Below are 13,242 nucleotides of genomic sequence, written 5' to 3'. Positions count from 1 at the left end.
GTCAGTACACATGGGCAAAGCCTCAGAAACGGGTGGGGATGAGGGGCTCTATAGCGCCACCTTTTGACAAAAGTGAAGGGCTTCGTTTCATCTACAATCACCAAACTCAGTATATATATTGACCTCATCGAGCCGGACAACTTTCTAATTTACAGTCATTAGCTCCGACCAACAGGAAGTCAGATATTTTGGTTTGAACGTGAATATTGGTGTAATTCAGGCTCTGAGTTTTTACGTTCTCCTCGTAGGCGATTTATTCAATCTCCACCAAACTCGGTCAACATGAAACAAAGATACGGAAGATGCTAAAATGCGAACGGATTTTGGATATCTCAAACGGTGTTGCCATGCCGAGGGATTAAATAAGGACAAAAAAGGGGAATGTGTGCTGCCCTTCCCTCAATGAACACACGATGGCAGCATTGTCGTAGTTTTGAAGCAGGATAAAAAAAAACCTTGTTTCTCTCTCTCTCTCTCTCTCTCTCTCTCTCTCTGTGTGTGGTGTGTGTGTGTGTGTGTGTGTGTGTGTGTGTGTGTGTGTGTGTGTGTGTGTGTGTGTGTGTGTGTGTGTGTGTGTGTGTGTGTGTGTGTGTGTGCTTCTGTGATTTCTGAGGACATACATTTGTAGACATTTCATGTGTCCCCGTACATATATTGTTCTCTTCGAGCCGGACAACTTTCTAATTTAACTAATCTAATTTAACTAATTTAAAACTTTCTAATTTTAAATAAAAATGTCATGTGCTGTGTTTGCCAAGATCACATATGATGCATATGCAGGGTATATGCAGGAATCCTGAAGTAAATTTTAATACCTTTTTAAGACTTTTTTAAGACCTTCTCAAAATATTTAAAGACCTCATCGGCGATGAGAACTACTGTTGAGCAATAAAATAAAAATATATAATCATAAGCTATAACAAAAATATATATTAAATTAGGTGAGTGGATAGTTAAAAAAATTTGCAATTACAAAAAGTAATTCTTGAAAAAACATCTCTGGACTAATTTTATAAAATCTAAAAATGTTAATGAAAAGGTACAAATTACTTTGTGTTCTTATTAAATACATTTATAAAAAAAACTATTTATATTTAATTTATATATGAATGTAAATAATTATATGGGCCTACACAAATAATATAACATTTCAAGATTTATAGTTTATTGTAAACGTAATGTGCAGCTCTGTAAAGGGGCAACAAATATATGATAGATACGTGAGAACAAGATTTTTTTTAATCATCTTTAAGTGCACAAAACTATGAAAATATATGAAAGCGCGGCACAATGCGCTTATGCGCATCCCGGGTGCAGAATGATGCGCTTAAAGCAACATGGAGTCAGAGGGTGCAGTGCAGCGCGAGTGCACATTAAAAAGTTCACGGCATAAAGAGACGATGAGCGTTGAGCGCACAAATCCTAGTCTACTATGTATATCGGTCGGTTTCTTCACAGTTTTAAATTCCGGTTATTGTGCGTGTGATGCCTTGTGTTGTCACCCGGGTAGGGAGCACAACATCGTTCAGAAACCGCTAGATAAACTCCAGGAAGATAAATTATTTTATCTGCTTATCAAGTATTATAACGGGAATATATCATCTTGGAGTGAGCTTTACCGAGCAGCTGACTGACTGTAACCAAACACGACACGCAGTTTGAATGCTGAACGGAGAATGATGGACAGCTACAGCGGAGGAAAGACATTCAGCTATGGAATGGCTTTAGATGACTTTGTACTAGCAAATCATAAAATACTAATAATGATTGCTGAAAGATCATGTGACAATATATATTTCTGATGATTATTTAATTACCACGACATGCCTAATCTGAGCAAGTGACTGCCTGTCTTGAGTTTTGTCGACAGACGGAGGTGGCACGAAATGTGACGGAGGCGGCCGCTATGCAGGAAAAACCATAGAAAAACCCTGCGGTCATTGTTTAAACTCATCCTACTCCAACCAGGAGTCCGCAAATTTACATTTCCCCATTTCGGAGTCTGTTTCGCAACGTGTGGAGGGCGACACATCACCTAACTGCGCATTTCGCAAAATACGTGACATCACCCATAGACGGTGTGCGCGCCCGAGCTGATCTCACTGACATATCACTATTCAGACAGGACTAGTTTTCTAAATTATATTTGAGTTACAATTCTCATCACCCAACATCTGTGATTTCAAATATATTCAAAATAATGTTTTCAGAGATTGAAGTAAAAAAAAACTTTCTCCCACCATTTAGATTTTATTTCTTTTTGTTGTTAAAATCTTGTGAATCTTGTTCAATGTGCAGATTGCCTCTCTCTCAGTCCTTCCCCTCCCCCCTCACTCTCAGGCTCACCCTGGGTGTGTGTGTGTGGGGTCTCTCTCTCACCCTGTGAGTTTGTGTGTGTGCCTTTCTCTCTTGATGATGATAATTTACCCCTTTCATATCATAGACTATCACAAATAACTATCACTTGTGAATAAGTAAAAAAAGAACTATACAAATACCTTGAATTAAATACTGGCCTTCTGGACTTATAACATTTTGAGCAGGAAAAGATAACTTTTCACATATTTGAAAGAGATCTATTTCATCCCATGACATTAAAAATCATCTACATTTAAATGACATCATGGGTGTGGCTTGTGGTGATAGTGGCACCAGCTGCTGCGGTAAATGTGACATATTCGAGCGATTTAAAAAAATTATCCTGTTTAAATGCATATTGCCTGCCGTGCACAGTTATGCTGATGCCACCGGCGTGGCGGTGCCACCGGCTTGGGCCCGTCATCGCTGCTCGCAGCTTTAATATTATTTAAAATTAATATTATTGCCCGGGTTCAGTAATGAACTCTTGTAATAAAGTAGCAGTGGCTGGGACAGATTTTAAGTATCACCTCAAGATGCAATCTAATCCTGTTTACATGAAATAAGCCTGCTCATGAGCAGGTGTAAGCTTACGGACCTGTTACTATGACAGCAAGTCCAGGATGAGCTTCGAAGAACCAAACAATCCAAGATCATGCCAAATCGTCAACAATCAAATCCAGCTAACTGAGTTAGCGAGGTATGAAGAACGGGCCCCAGTTCTTTTTAGGAAATCAAAATCATACAGCCCAACCAGTGTAGTTTGATTCATAAATAAATGACTCTTATGAACCAGTTCTTTTTAGGGAATCAAAATCATACAGTGTGACCAATGTAGTCCGATTCACAAACAAATGACTCTTATGAACCAGTTCTTTTTAGTGAATCAAAAACATACAGCCAACCAGTGTAGTCCAAATTACAAACAAATGACTCTTATGAACCAGTTATTTTTAGTGAATCAAAACATACAGCCAACCAGTGTAGTCCGATTCATGAATAAAGGATTCTTTTGAACCAGTTATTTTTAGTGATTTAAGAACATACAGCCCAACCAGTGTAGTCTGATTCATGAATAAAGGATTCTTATGAACCAGTTCTTTTTAGTGAATCAAAACATACAGCCCAACCAGTGTAGTCTGATTCATGAATAAAGGATTCTTATGAACCAGTTCTTTTTAGTGAATCAAAACATACAGCCAACCAGTGTAGTCCGATTCATGAATAAATGATTCTTTTGAACCAGTTATTTTTAGTGATTTAAGAACATACAGCCCAACCAGTGTAGTCTGATTCATGAATAAAGGATATTTATGAACCAGTTCTTTTTAGTGAATCAAAACATACAGCCCAACCAGTGTAGTCTGATTCATGAATAAAGGATTCTTATGAACCAGTTATTTTTAGTGAATCAAAAACATACAGCCCAACCAGTGTAGTCTGATTCATGAATAAAGGATTCTTATGAACCAGTTCTTTTTAGTGAATCAAAACATACAGCCCAACCATTGTAGTCTGATTCATGAATAAAGGATTCTTATGAACCAGTTCTTTTTAGTGAATCAAAACATACAGCCCAACCAGTGTAGTCTGATTCACGAATAAAGGATTCTTATGAACCAGTTCTTTTTAGTGAATCAAAACATACAGCCCAACCATTGTAGTCTGATTCATGAATAAAGGATTCTTATGAACTAGTTCTTTTTAGTGATTTAAGAACATACAGCCCAACCAGTGTAGTCTGATTCATGAATAAAGGATATTTATGAACCAGTTCTTTTTAGTGAATCAAAACATACAGCCCAACCAGTGTAGTCTGATTCATGAATAAAGGATTCTTATGAACCAGTTATTTTTAGTGAATCAAAAACATACAGCCCAACCAGTGTAGTCTGATTCATGAATAAAGGATTATTATGAACCAGTTCTTTTTAGTGAATCAAAACATACAGCCCAACCAGTGTAGTCTGATTCATGAATAAAGGATTATTATGAACCAGTTCTTTTTAGTGAATCAAAACATACAGCCCAACCAGTGTAGTCTGATTCATGAATAAAGGATTCTTATGAACCAGTTCTTTTTAGTGAATCAAAACATACAGCCCAACCAGTGTAGTCTGATTCATGAATAAAGGATTCTTATGAACCAGTTATTTTTAGTGAATCAAAACATACAGCCCAACCATTGTAGTCTGATTCATGAATAAAGGATTCTTATGAACCAGTTCTTTTTAGTGAATCAAAACATACAGCCCAACCATTGTAGTCTGATTCACGAATAAAGGATTCTTATGAACCAGTTCTTTTTAGTGAATCAAAACATACAGCCCAACCATTGTAGTCTGATTCATGAATAAAGGATTCTTATGAACTAGTTCTTTTTAGTGAATCAAAAACATACAGCCCAACCATTGTAGTCTGATTCACGAGAAAAGGATTCTTATGAACCAGTACTTTTTAGTGAATCAAAATTATTCAGTGTGACCAATGTAGTCCGATTCACAAACAAATGACTCTTATGAACCAGTTCTTTTTAGTGAATCAAAACATACAGCCCAACCAGTGTAGTCTGATTCACGAATATAGGATTCTTATGAACCAGTTCTTTTTAGTGAATCAAAATATACAGCACAACCAGTGTAGTCTGATTTATGAATAAATGACTCTTATGAACCAGTTCTTTTTAGTGAATCAAAACATACAGCCCAACCAGTGTAGTCTGATTTATGAATAAATGACTCTAATGAACCAGTTCTTTTTAGGGAATCAAAATCATACAGCCCAACCAGTGTAGTTTGATTAACAAATAAATGACTCTTATGAACCAGTTCTTTTTAGGGAATCAAAATCATACAGCCCAACCTGTGTAGTCCGATTCACAAACAAATTACTCTTATGTACCAGTTATTTTTAGTGAATCAAAAACAGACAGCCCAACCAGTGTAGTTCAAATCACAAACAAATGACTCTTATGAACCAGTTCTTTTTAGTGAATCAAAAACATAAAGCCCAACCAGTGTAGTCCAAATCACAAACAAATGACTCTTATGAACAAGTTCTTTTTAGTGAATCAAAAACAGCATGACCAGTGTCGTCCGATTCGTGGATAAATGACTCTTATCAACCCAATACTCTTATCAGAGTATCAAAAACTAACAGTGCGACTGGTGTTGCCCCATTCTAGGTACAAACGACTCTTATGACTTCTTTTAATGAATAGTTGAAAAAGATGAGTTATCGGTTTAAAATACTTCCCTGCATTGCATCAAATCTAAATTGAGAAATTGATACCCTGCCCTTTATATTTGTCTGTGCATATTGAGCTGATTTTTTTTTCTCCGCTTTAAAATTGAAAAATAATTGCCTTGTTTCCTTGTTTTTATCTTCCAGATTGGCTTACCCGTAGGGCCACTTTTGAAGCCCACCCTCTCCTCGCAGGTCCAAAGTCAAGGCACACAGCTCTACAATGGAGGAAAATTACTTACTAATGATCTGGATTCGTCCTTGGCCAATCTTGTGGGCAGTGAGTCTTTCACTTGTCTCTTTTTTTTGTTTTGTTTCTATGGCAATTAAACATTAAACTACAGACTGTGATACCTGCGCTCATAATGCATGTTTTATTTGTCATAGATTTACATTTTGGAGGACCCCCGGCCAAAAAGTATGTTTTATTGACAACATGAACAATCATTTTTGCAATGTGAAGTACAGCTACAGTCTTACATAATGTATGAAGTGCGTTTTTTTTTAGGCCAGAAGTTCAGTGGACTCATTTGGAGAAGAAAGCTTCTGGAGGTTCTCACTGGCAGTCTAAAGCCATGAATGGGACGGCACCCTGGAGCCACACACACCTGGCCCCTGCTCCCATACCGATGCCACAGATGGTATGAAAATTGACTCATTGTTCAAGGCATGCGCTTGTTAGAAAATTTCAATCTGCTTCTTTCATTCAATATGTTTGAATACAAAATGTATGTGATTCCAAATCCAAGCGACGGCCTGTGCACTACATACAACATGAAATAATTTCTGTGATTGTCAGTAATGTCTTTGTCTTTCTCTCTTCTGCATGTTTTTGTAATGATACAGAATGGAATGATTTATACTGGCTATGTAAGTCCTGCTTGTACATAAACATGATTTAATCAACAAAATTCAAAGAACTATCAAAATAAACCAGTTACAGATTTTTCTGCACACTTAATTCTGACATTTTTTCCATCTGTCTCAGGCACCAGCTCCGGTTGCATTTCCGATGACAACCCCCCAAGTGCCTGTGTATGGGATGGTATGTGTTTCTCATCATGTCAGATGTTTTCTCATCATGTTCTTATTGTTTTTCAATGAGAAAAACATTTCTTATTATTATTATTTTGTGGAAACCCTGATACATTTTTGTCAGGACTTTTTGAGGCAGGGACCCCCTGAACCCCTTAGACTCAGAGATTTACTCAGAGATTTTAAGTTAATATTTCAATAATTTAGCAACACATTCGCTGATTTCAATAATAATAATTATTAGTAGTAGCTGTTGTAGTATGTTTTAAAGGGATAGTTCACACAAAAATGAAAATACTTTACTCACCCTCAAGTCATCCTAGGTGTATATAGCCGCGTTTCAACCGCAGGAACTTTCCCCAGGAACTAGGAACTTTGGGGTGGTACTCTGTGTGTTTCGACCGCAGGAACCAGGGTCAAATGAAGTTCTGGGTAAATATATTGTCCCCTCCAAACGGCCCTGCTTGCGAGGTAGTACTTGTTCAAAGTTCAGGAACTTTCGGGGGTGGGACTTGAGCGCTGAACATGCTGATTGGTTGAGCTCACGCAGCATTTTATTTCAACCGGCAATTTTAAAAGTCTTGTGAGGTCTGTTCTGCGTTCAGTAAATATCAGTCTTGCTCTTTCTGTCCGATGGCGCGCGTTCGTCTCAGCAATCGCACGGTCAATGTCCGTAATAGCTGATAATAACATACGTTGTCTTATTTTAAATCTAGCTTTACGAGCTCTCAGAATACGCTTTAGTATCAGTGCTCGTCTCTTTTCCGCCGTTTTGTTAATTACATCTTTAGTAAACCAATACATAACCAGCAAAAGCAGCGCTGCTTGCATCTCCTCCATACTTGTTATTGTTGCAGACAGTATCGCGCAAAAGTGATTCCTGTCTGTCGCTGACTGGGAGGAACAGTCGCGCGCAGTCCCACGTCTCTGTACTAATTTGCCTAATCTTCACGGTACTTTAGACCGCAGTGGAAACGCAGACAGTTGCAGGTCTGGGGGGAAAAAATGTTCCTGTAAAAAAACTTTGTGGTACAAATTGTTCCGGATAATTTTTGTGGAAACGGGGCTATGTCACCGCTGTAACCCCCCCACCCCCCCTCTTGTGGAACCTTTATTTTGAAGAGTATAGGTTACCATGTACATTGCATAAAATGGCTTCCTCAAAATGGCGACTTACCTTGCTGACAAGATTTTGTGATCGACATCGTCCAGTGAAGGGCTGTGGGCCAACTGGAACATCCCAAAAAGAGTTCCTCACTTCTTCTTGATCTTTTCTGCCTGTTATGGTGGTCACAAATTCACAGTTAACAGCAATACCTGGATGCTAAGCTAGCTGAACAAGCAAAACAGATTTAATATTCAGTTAAAGCTTGTCATTTTGTGAGTGTGTGAACATCTTACCCCTTCTTTAGCCACAATGAGCTGTTTTTCCGCATTCTGTTTCTTAATGTTGTAGTACTGCACCTCCACCTCATGTGTGAGCTGCAGCCACTTTTGCAGAGATTCAGGAGGAGACCAGCCGCTCCTCATCTCTAGCTCCCTCCCCGCCTTCTTACTATTATCATACTCTTATTACCAAAATGTTATCATGTAAGCTTTATGGTACACCTCAAACAAGTCCACGAATGGCTTGGGTATGCAGAGCATTCGCAGCTTATAAGGCCCGCACGCTCCTGTTGTACTGTAAAATAAAAAATAAATATTTGATCATTATAATAATGAAATTCTCTGCATGCTTCACTCAAAAAGCATGCATCAGACAGCGCATCAGCCTTTGATTTGAGAATCCCACCAAGCTATGTCACGATTATCATGAAGCACCCCATTTTTTTTTCTTTTACATTCAATATAATTAGCTATGCCTCAACTCGTTCAAAAGAGCTGCATTTCTAAATAGAAATGTTATAAATGTCTGCCACTTTCGATCAATTTGAAGGGTTAGCTAACCCAAAAATGAAAATTAGCCCATAATTTACTCACCCTCAAGTCATCCTTGGTGTATATAACATTCTTCTTTCAGATGAACACAATCGGAGTTATATTAAAAATGTCCTTGCTAATCCAAGCTTTATAATGGCAGTGAATTGGTGTTTCGTTTTTGAAGTCCATAAAAGTGCATCTATCCATCATATAACTGCTCCACACGGCTCCGGGGGGTTAATAAAGGCCTTCTGAAGCGAAGCCATGCGTTTGTGTAAGAAAACTATCCATAATTAAAACTTTAAAAAGTCAATATCTAGCTTCCACCTCGGAGCCGTGTGGAGTACGTTTGATGGATGGATGCACTTTTTTGGACTTCAAATTTTGGGCTGCCATTATAAAGATTGGATTAGCCAGGACATTTTTAAATAACTCTGATTGTATTCGTCTGAAAGAAGAAAGTCATATACACCTAGGATGGCTTGAGGGTGAGTAAATCATGGGCTAATTTTCATTTTTGGGTGAACTAACCCTTTAATGCATCATTGACGAATAAAAGTATTAATTTCTTCCAACGACACTCATGCTGAACTTTTCGCCGCTCTGTAGATTCCTCCTCCTGTGGGGCAGATGGGGTCTATGCCCTTGATGGCTCCCCAGCCTGTGATATATAACCAGCCCATCCTCCGCACCACCAATCCTTTCACCCCAATCCCTGGAGCTCAGGTACTCCCGCCCAAGAGCGTCCTATCTTGTTACATTAAAGGCTTTTCTTCTGTACGTACCTCTGCATGTGATCTGTGATAATAAGATGCCTTTTTTCCAGATGCACTTCATGTAGCACTGAGGAGCATGTTGAACTGACACATATGCCCGAGGAAAAACATCAACCAATCCAAAACCAAAAATGGCAAGGCAGACATGAGAAATGGTTCAAATGGCTCAAAGAGACTGAAGATGTTCATGTGGCATTTTACCCCCTAACCCGTGTGTTTGTAACATGCTCCCTTCCATCCAGCGACATAACAGTCCTCCGTCATTTTACATGTTACCTTTAATTTCTAAGTGTCAAAATTTAGTGTTTTTAGGCAGCCCTCTTTGATGATGTCACTGGCTGATGCAAACGGAATGACAGTGTACAGTGAATTGCAGTGGAATGAAAAGTTGTCATGATGTCAAGCCCCTCCCCTTCCCCCCTGTTTGGAAAAGTGATTGTTGTAATTGTGCACACTTGAATCAATGTTTATAATGTCTAAACCAAGCCAAGGTTTTGTATGCACATTGCCTGAATAGTGTTTCGAATCAACCACTGTCAATGTTGACTGTGCCACAGCGGATGGCATCTCGATTTCTTGAGTCTTGGAGAAATGTGTACAGGTCACTTTTCGTACATTTGTCTTGTCCCCAAACATTTTGGATTTCACCTTAAAAGTTCGATTTGTTTCTACATGACTTGTAATGCCTCATTCAGGTATGGTAAGGTATGGCTGTTTGGATTAAAGTAAAATACAGCAGAATGTTTCTTTATTAAATATCTAGCAAAAAAGTGCACGTCAGACACCAAGGCGATGACTATGGTTGTGTCCAAAATTGACCCATATAACCTTATACGGCGCACTATTTGAGGGGACAGCTCTTTATAACCATAGTATTGGACATTGAGTGCACTCATTCACAGCCAATGCACACTCAACAGCTAGATAATACATACACGCTGTCCGAATTCACTCACTCACTCATTCAGTTGACTATATCAGTGGAGTAATGTAGGGAACAGTGATATATCCCTATTCTAGCTCCATTGTTCTGAAGTCAATAGGTTTTTCATGGTTGAATGCCTTAAAAATAAGGTCTTTGGTTAAGACAAGCGCAAGATATTTTCACGTTTTATTCTATGACATAAAATACAGCAGAAATACCCCCCTTGTAGGTTTTTTTAACGCTTTTTCTTTATGGGACAACAGAGATTGTCAGGGACATTAAACATCATCATGAAGCAGAAAAATCATCTACTCACTAGTCCGCTTTCACAGCCTTGCGCTCTTGCAAACTATTCTACTCAAACATTCAGGGAAAAGGTTTTTTTAAATAAAGATGGAAAGAGTTGTCGGAAGCTTAGTGGTGGTGACACTGAAGTCATTTGACCGATGTGTAGTTAATTTATAGCCCAGCTTTTTACTTCTGGCAACTGTATTTAGGTTTCAAAATTGATAAAAGTTGTGTTCATTTGTGAAGATTATCATGATACACAAAATGGGTAAATAACCATGAACTTTTGTTGGTCACGAAGCTCATTTTCTGCAAAAAGCCAATGGAAAAATCAATCAGGGCGATGCTAAATTCTGGGCTGGCATACAAAAATATGTCTGCCTATATCTTACATCTACATCTTGATTGCAACCCCACAAATCACACTTTACAGCTGAAGCTTAAAAGAAACCCACCAGAATACATGGCTACTTTCAAACGGCTAGCAATGGAGAACGATGCTTTTTGGCTAATTCGCCAATGCTAACCAGCCAACACTTTTGTGCAGCACAACATTCAGTGGTGTGTGCTTGGGGCAGGACTACTTGGCCGACCAAACGCAAATTTGGTGAAGCTGGTGGAACAAAATTACAGAGGGGTAAAGAGAACTAAAAATCATACTTGAGTAAAAGTACAGATACTTTACAGCGAAAATTAATCCATTACAAATTACAAGTCACCAATTGAGTAAAAGTCTTTGGCCCGGTTTCACAGACAGGGCTTAGATTAAGCCAGAATTATAGTTCAATTAGGGCATTTAAGTAGCTTTTATAAACATTACTGGCGTGCTTCTTGAGATAAAACAAGAAGACAACTGTTTTAACTGCTTTCAGTTAAAACAGCTCAAACATGCATTTTAGTCTGGGACTAGGCTTAAACCTTGTCTGTGGGGCTAGCGTATTTGATTTTAACAGTACTTTAAGTATTTTACCATGATGAATGTAGGCTCAAAGATGACCTAATCCTCAACACCTAAGAGACATACCAGTTAAAAACAAGAAACAGATGATTTGTCAATCATGTTTATTTTCTGAAGTTAAGTCAAGTCAGTTAAGCTCAAGTGCTCAAAAAGAGCATAAGTAAACCAACATCCCTCAAAAAGGTCTCTTCAATATAACAGATAAATAAAAAAATGTAAAGTAAAATGAAATAGTCAAAGCCTACTTGCACTGGACGTGCTGGGTTTAGCCATGTCCTCATCTCATATATGAAACAACTGCGATTCAGCAACTACCTGCTAATTCGTATTTGCATAAAGTAACCTTGTTGACAAGTTTGGGTAAGGCAGGCTTTGGACACACTAGACCAGGGGTTTTCAAACTTTATGATGCCAAGGACCCCCAAAATATGATGAACCTTTATGAGGGACCCCCTTCCTAAAATCCATCTATTTTTATGTACGAAAAAACATTTAAACGGTTAGATAAATAGTAAGTATGACATTATAAATCCAACATTGAGTATAGCCAATTTAAGTTGGGAAACAATATGTTGTATTTATAAACTTGAAGAAGAACATTTTCAATTAAAACTGATTTGTATAAGCAACTTTCAGAATAAATGTATGCAAGCAGCGTACGTACTGCGTTAAGAATACTGCCTTACAACCCCAGTGAGCAATATAAAGGGGACTATAGAAAGAAAAACTCACTAAAGATACAAAGCAAACATATACAATTCTAGAAAGTATGTATACGGCAAGAAAGGAGAGAAACATTCAGAAATGAAACAGAGTAGATTTTATCCATTTTTGCTTTGTCTTTTTATGCTCTGAAATTTTCTGGGGACCCCTTAGAACCTTCTGGATGACCCCAGGGGTTCCCCGGACCCCAGTTTGAAAACCCCTGCACTAGACGGTTTTAAAACTGGGAGACCACAGATTTAAAAATAGTTTGAACCAACGTTTAAGATTATAATCCTCCGAACGCACACACACTACACGATTCAGCCAGACCGGGAGACCACATACCTGCCGACTGTAGTAGCGATTTCACAGGGGGAATTTCACAGACACGTGATTTCACAGAAATTTCAGAAACAACAACAAATATGGAGTGCCATCGACGTCGTCAGCTGGCTCTCCTGGCGTGCACAGTTTTTGCAGCGAAAAACAGAAACTGAGAAAATTAAGTCTTGTTTGGGAAGACGCTATCAATGCGGCTTATACAGTTTGCAGCGCGAGCTGGAGGTGAGTTGGATATTAATTGTTATCGTACTGTTGCCACAGTTGTACAACTTCTTTGTCTATACTCCACTTTGTAGCTGTCATGTTTGAACTAAAAGCATACAACATCCGGTTGGCGAAGCTTGCTCGCTCTCATTGGTTATTGCCGGCATCCAGTCAGAGGCAGCCTGATCAGTCATAATTCAAATATCAAACATGTTTTATATTTATGATTTGAGATCAGGGGTGCTCCGACTCGATTGGGAGAAGTTAAATAATCATAATGACACCATATAATTGAGAATTTTTTGGACAAAACACAGTTTGTGACAAACCTCGAATCAGGTTTAAAATCTTTAAATGTGTGGCCAGTCTATGGCTGCGTCCGAAACCTGGAAAATGCTGCCTTCGGAGGACACATTTCAAGGTAGGAAGGCATCAAGGCACGTCCGAATCTAATGTTAGCTTCACTTCCTCGTCTCCTGAGATACCTT

The 13,242-nt window shown here is 38.5% G+C and overlaps 1 protein-coding gene across 7 annotated transcripts in view; it reads left to right on the top strand.

The window, feature by feature from the left end:
* The window catches only part of LOC307137734 (phosphatidylinositol-binding clathrin assembly protein), a 37,827-nt gene extending 27,756 nt beyond the window's left edge, over positions 1-10,071 (top strand). For 2 of the 7 annotated variants that reach the window (XM_079835603.1, XM_079835599.1), the window contains 7 exons: positions 5,765-5,881; positions 5,989-6,019; positions 6,095-6,242; positions 6,448-6,471; positions 6,590-6,646; positions 9,166-9,282; positions 9,368-10,069. In XM_079835603.1, the coding sequence (XP_079691729.1) occupies positions 5,765-5,881; positions 5,989-6,019; positions 6,095-6,242; positions 6,448-6,471; positions 6,590-6,646; positions 9,166-9,282; positions 9,368-9,397 (524 nt within the window). In that variant the 3' untranslated portion in view covers positions 9,398-10,069. Of the gene's footprint in view, positions 1-5,764; positions 5,882-5,988; positions 6,020-6,094; positions 6,243-6,447; positions 6,472-6,589; positions 6,647-9,165; positions 9,283-9,367 lie in introns of all 7 variants that reach the window. The other 5 variants (XM_079835602.1, XM_079835600.1, XM_079835605.1 and 2 more) reach the window with 5 other exon arrangements.
* The last annotated feature ends 3,171 nt before the right edge of the window (positions 10,072-13,242 follow it).

The sequence above is a fragment of the Gobio gobio genome (genome assembly GCF_949357685.1).
Source record: "Gobio gobio genome assembly, chromosome: 14".
NCBI lineage: Eukaryota > Metazoa > Chordata > Actinopteri > Cypriniformes > Gobionidae > Gobio > Gobio gobio.
The sequence above is the reverse complement of the archived record's forward strand: the minus strand, read 5'-3'. Positions and strand labels throughout refer to the sequence as shown.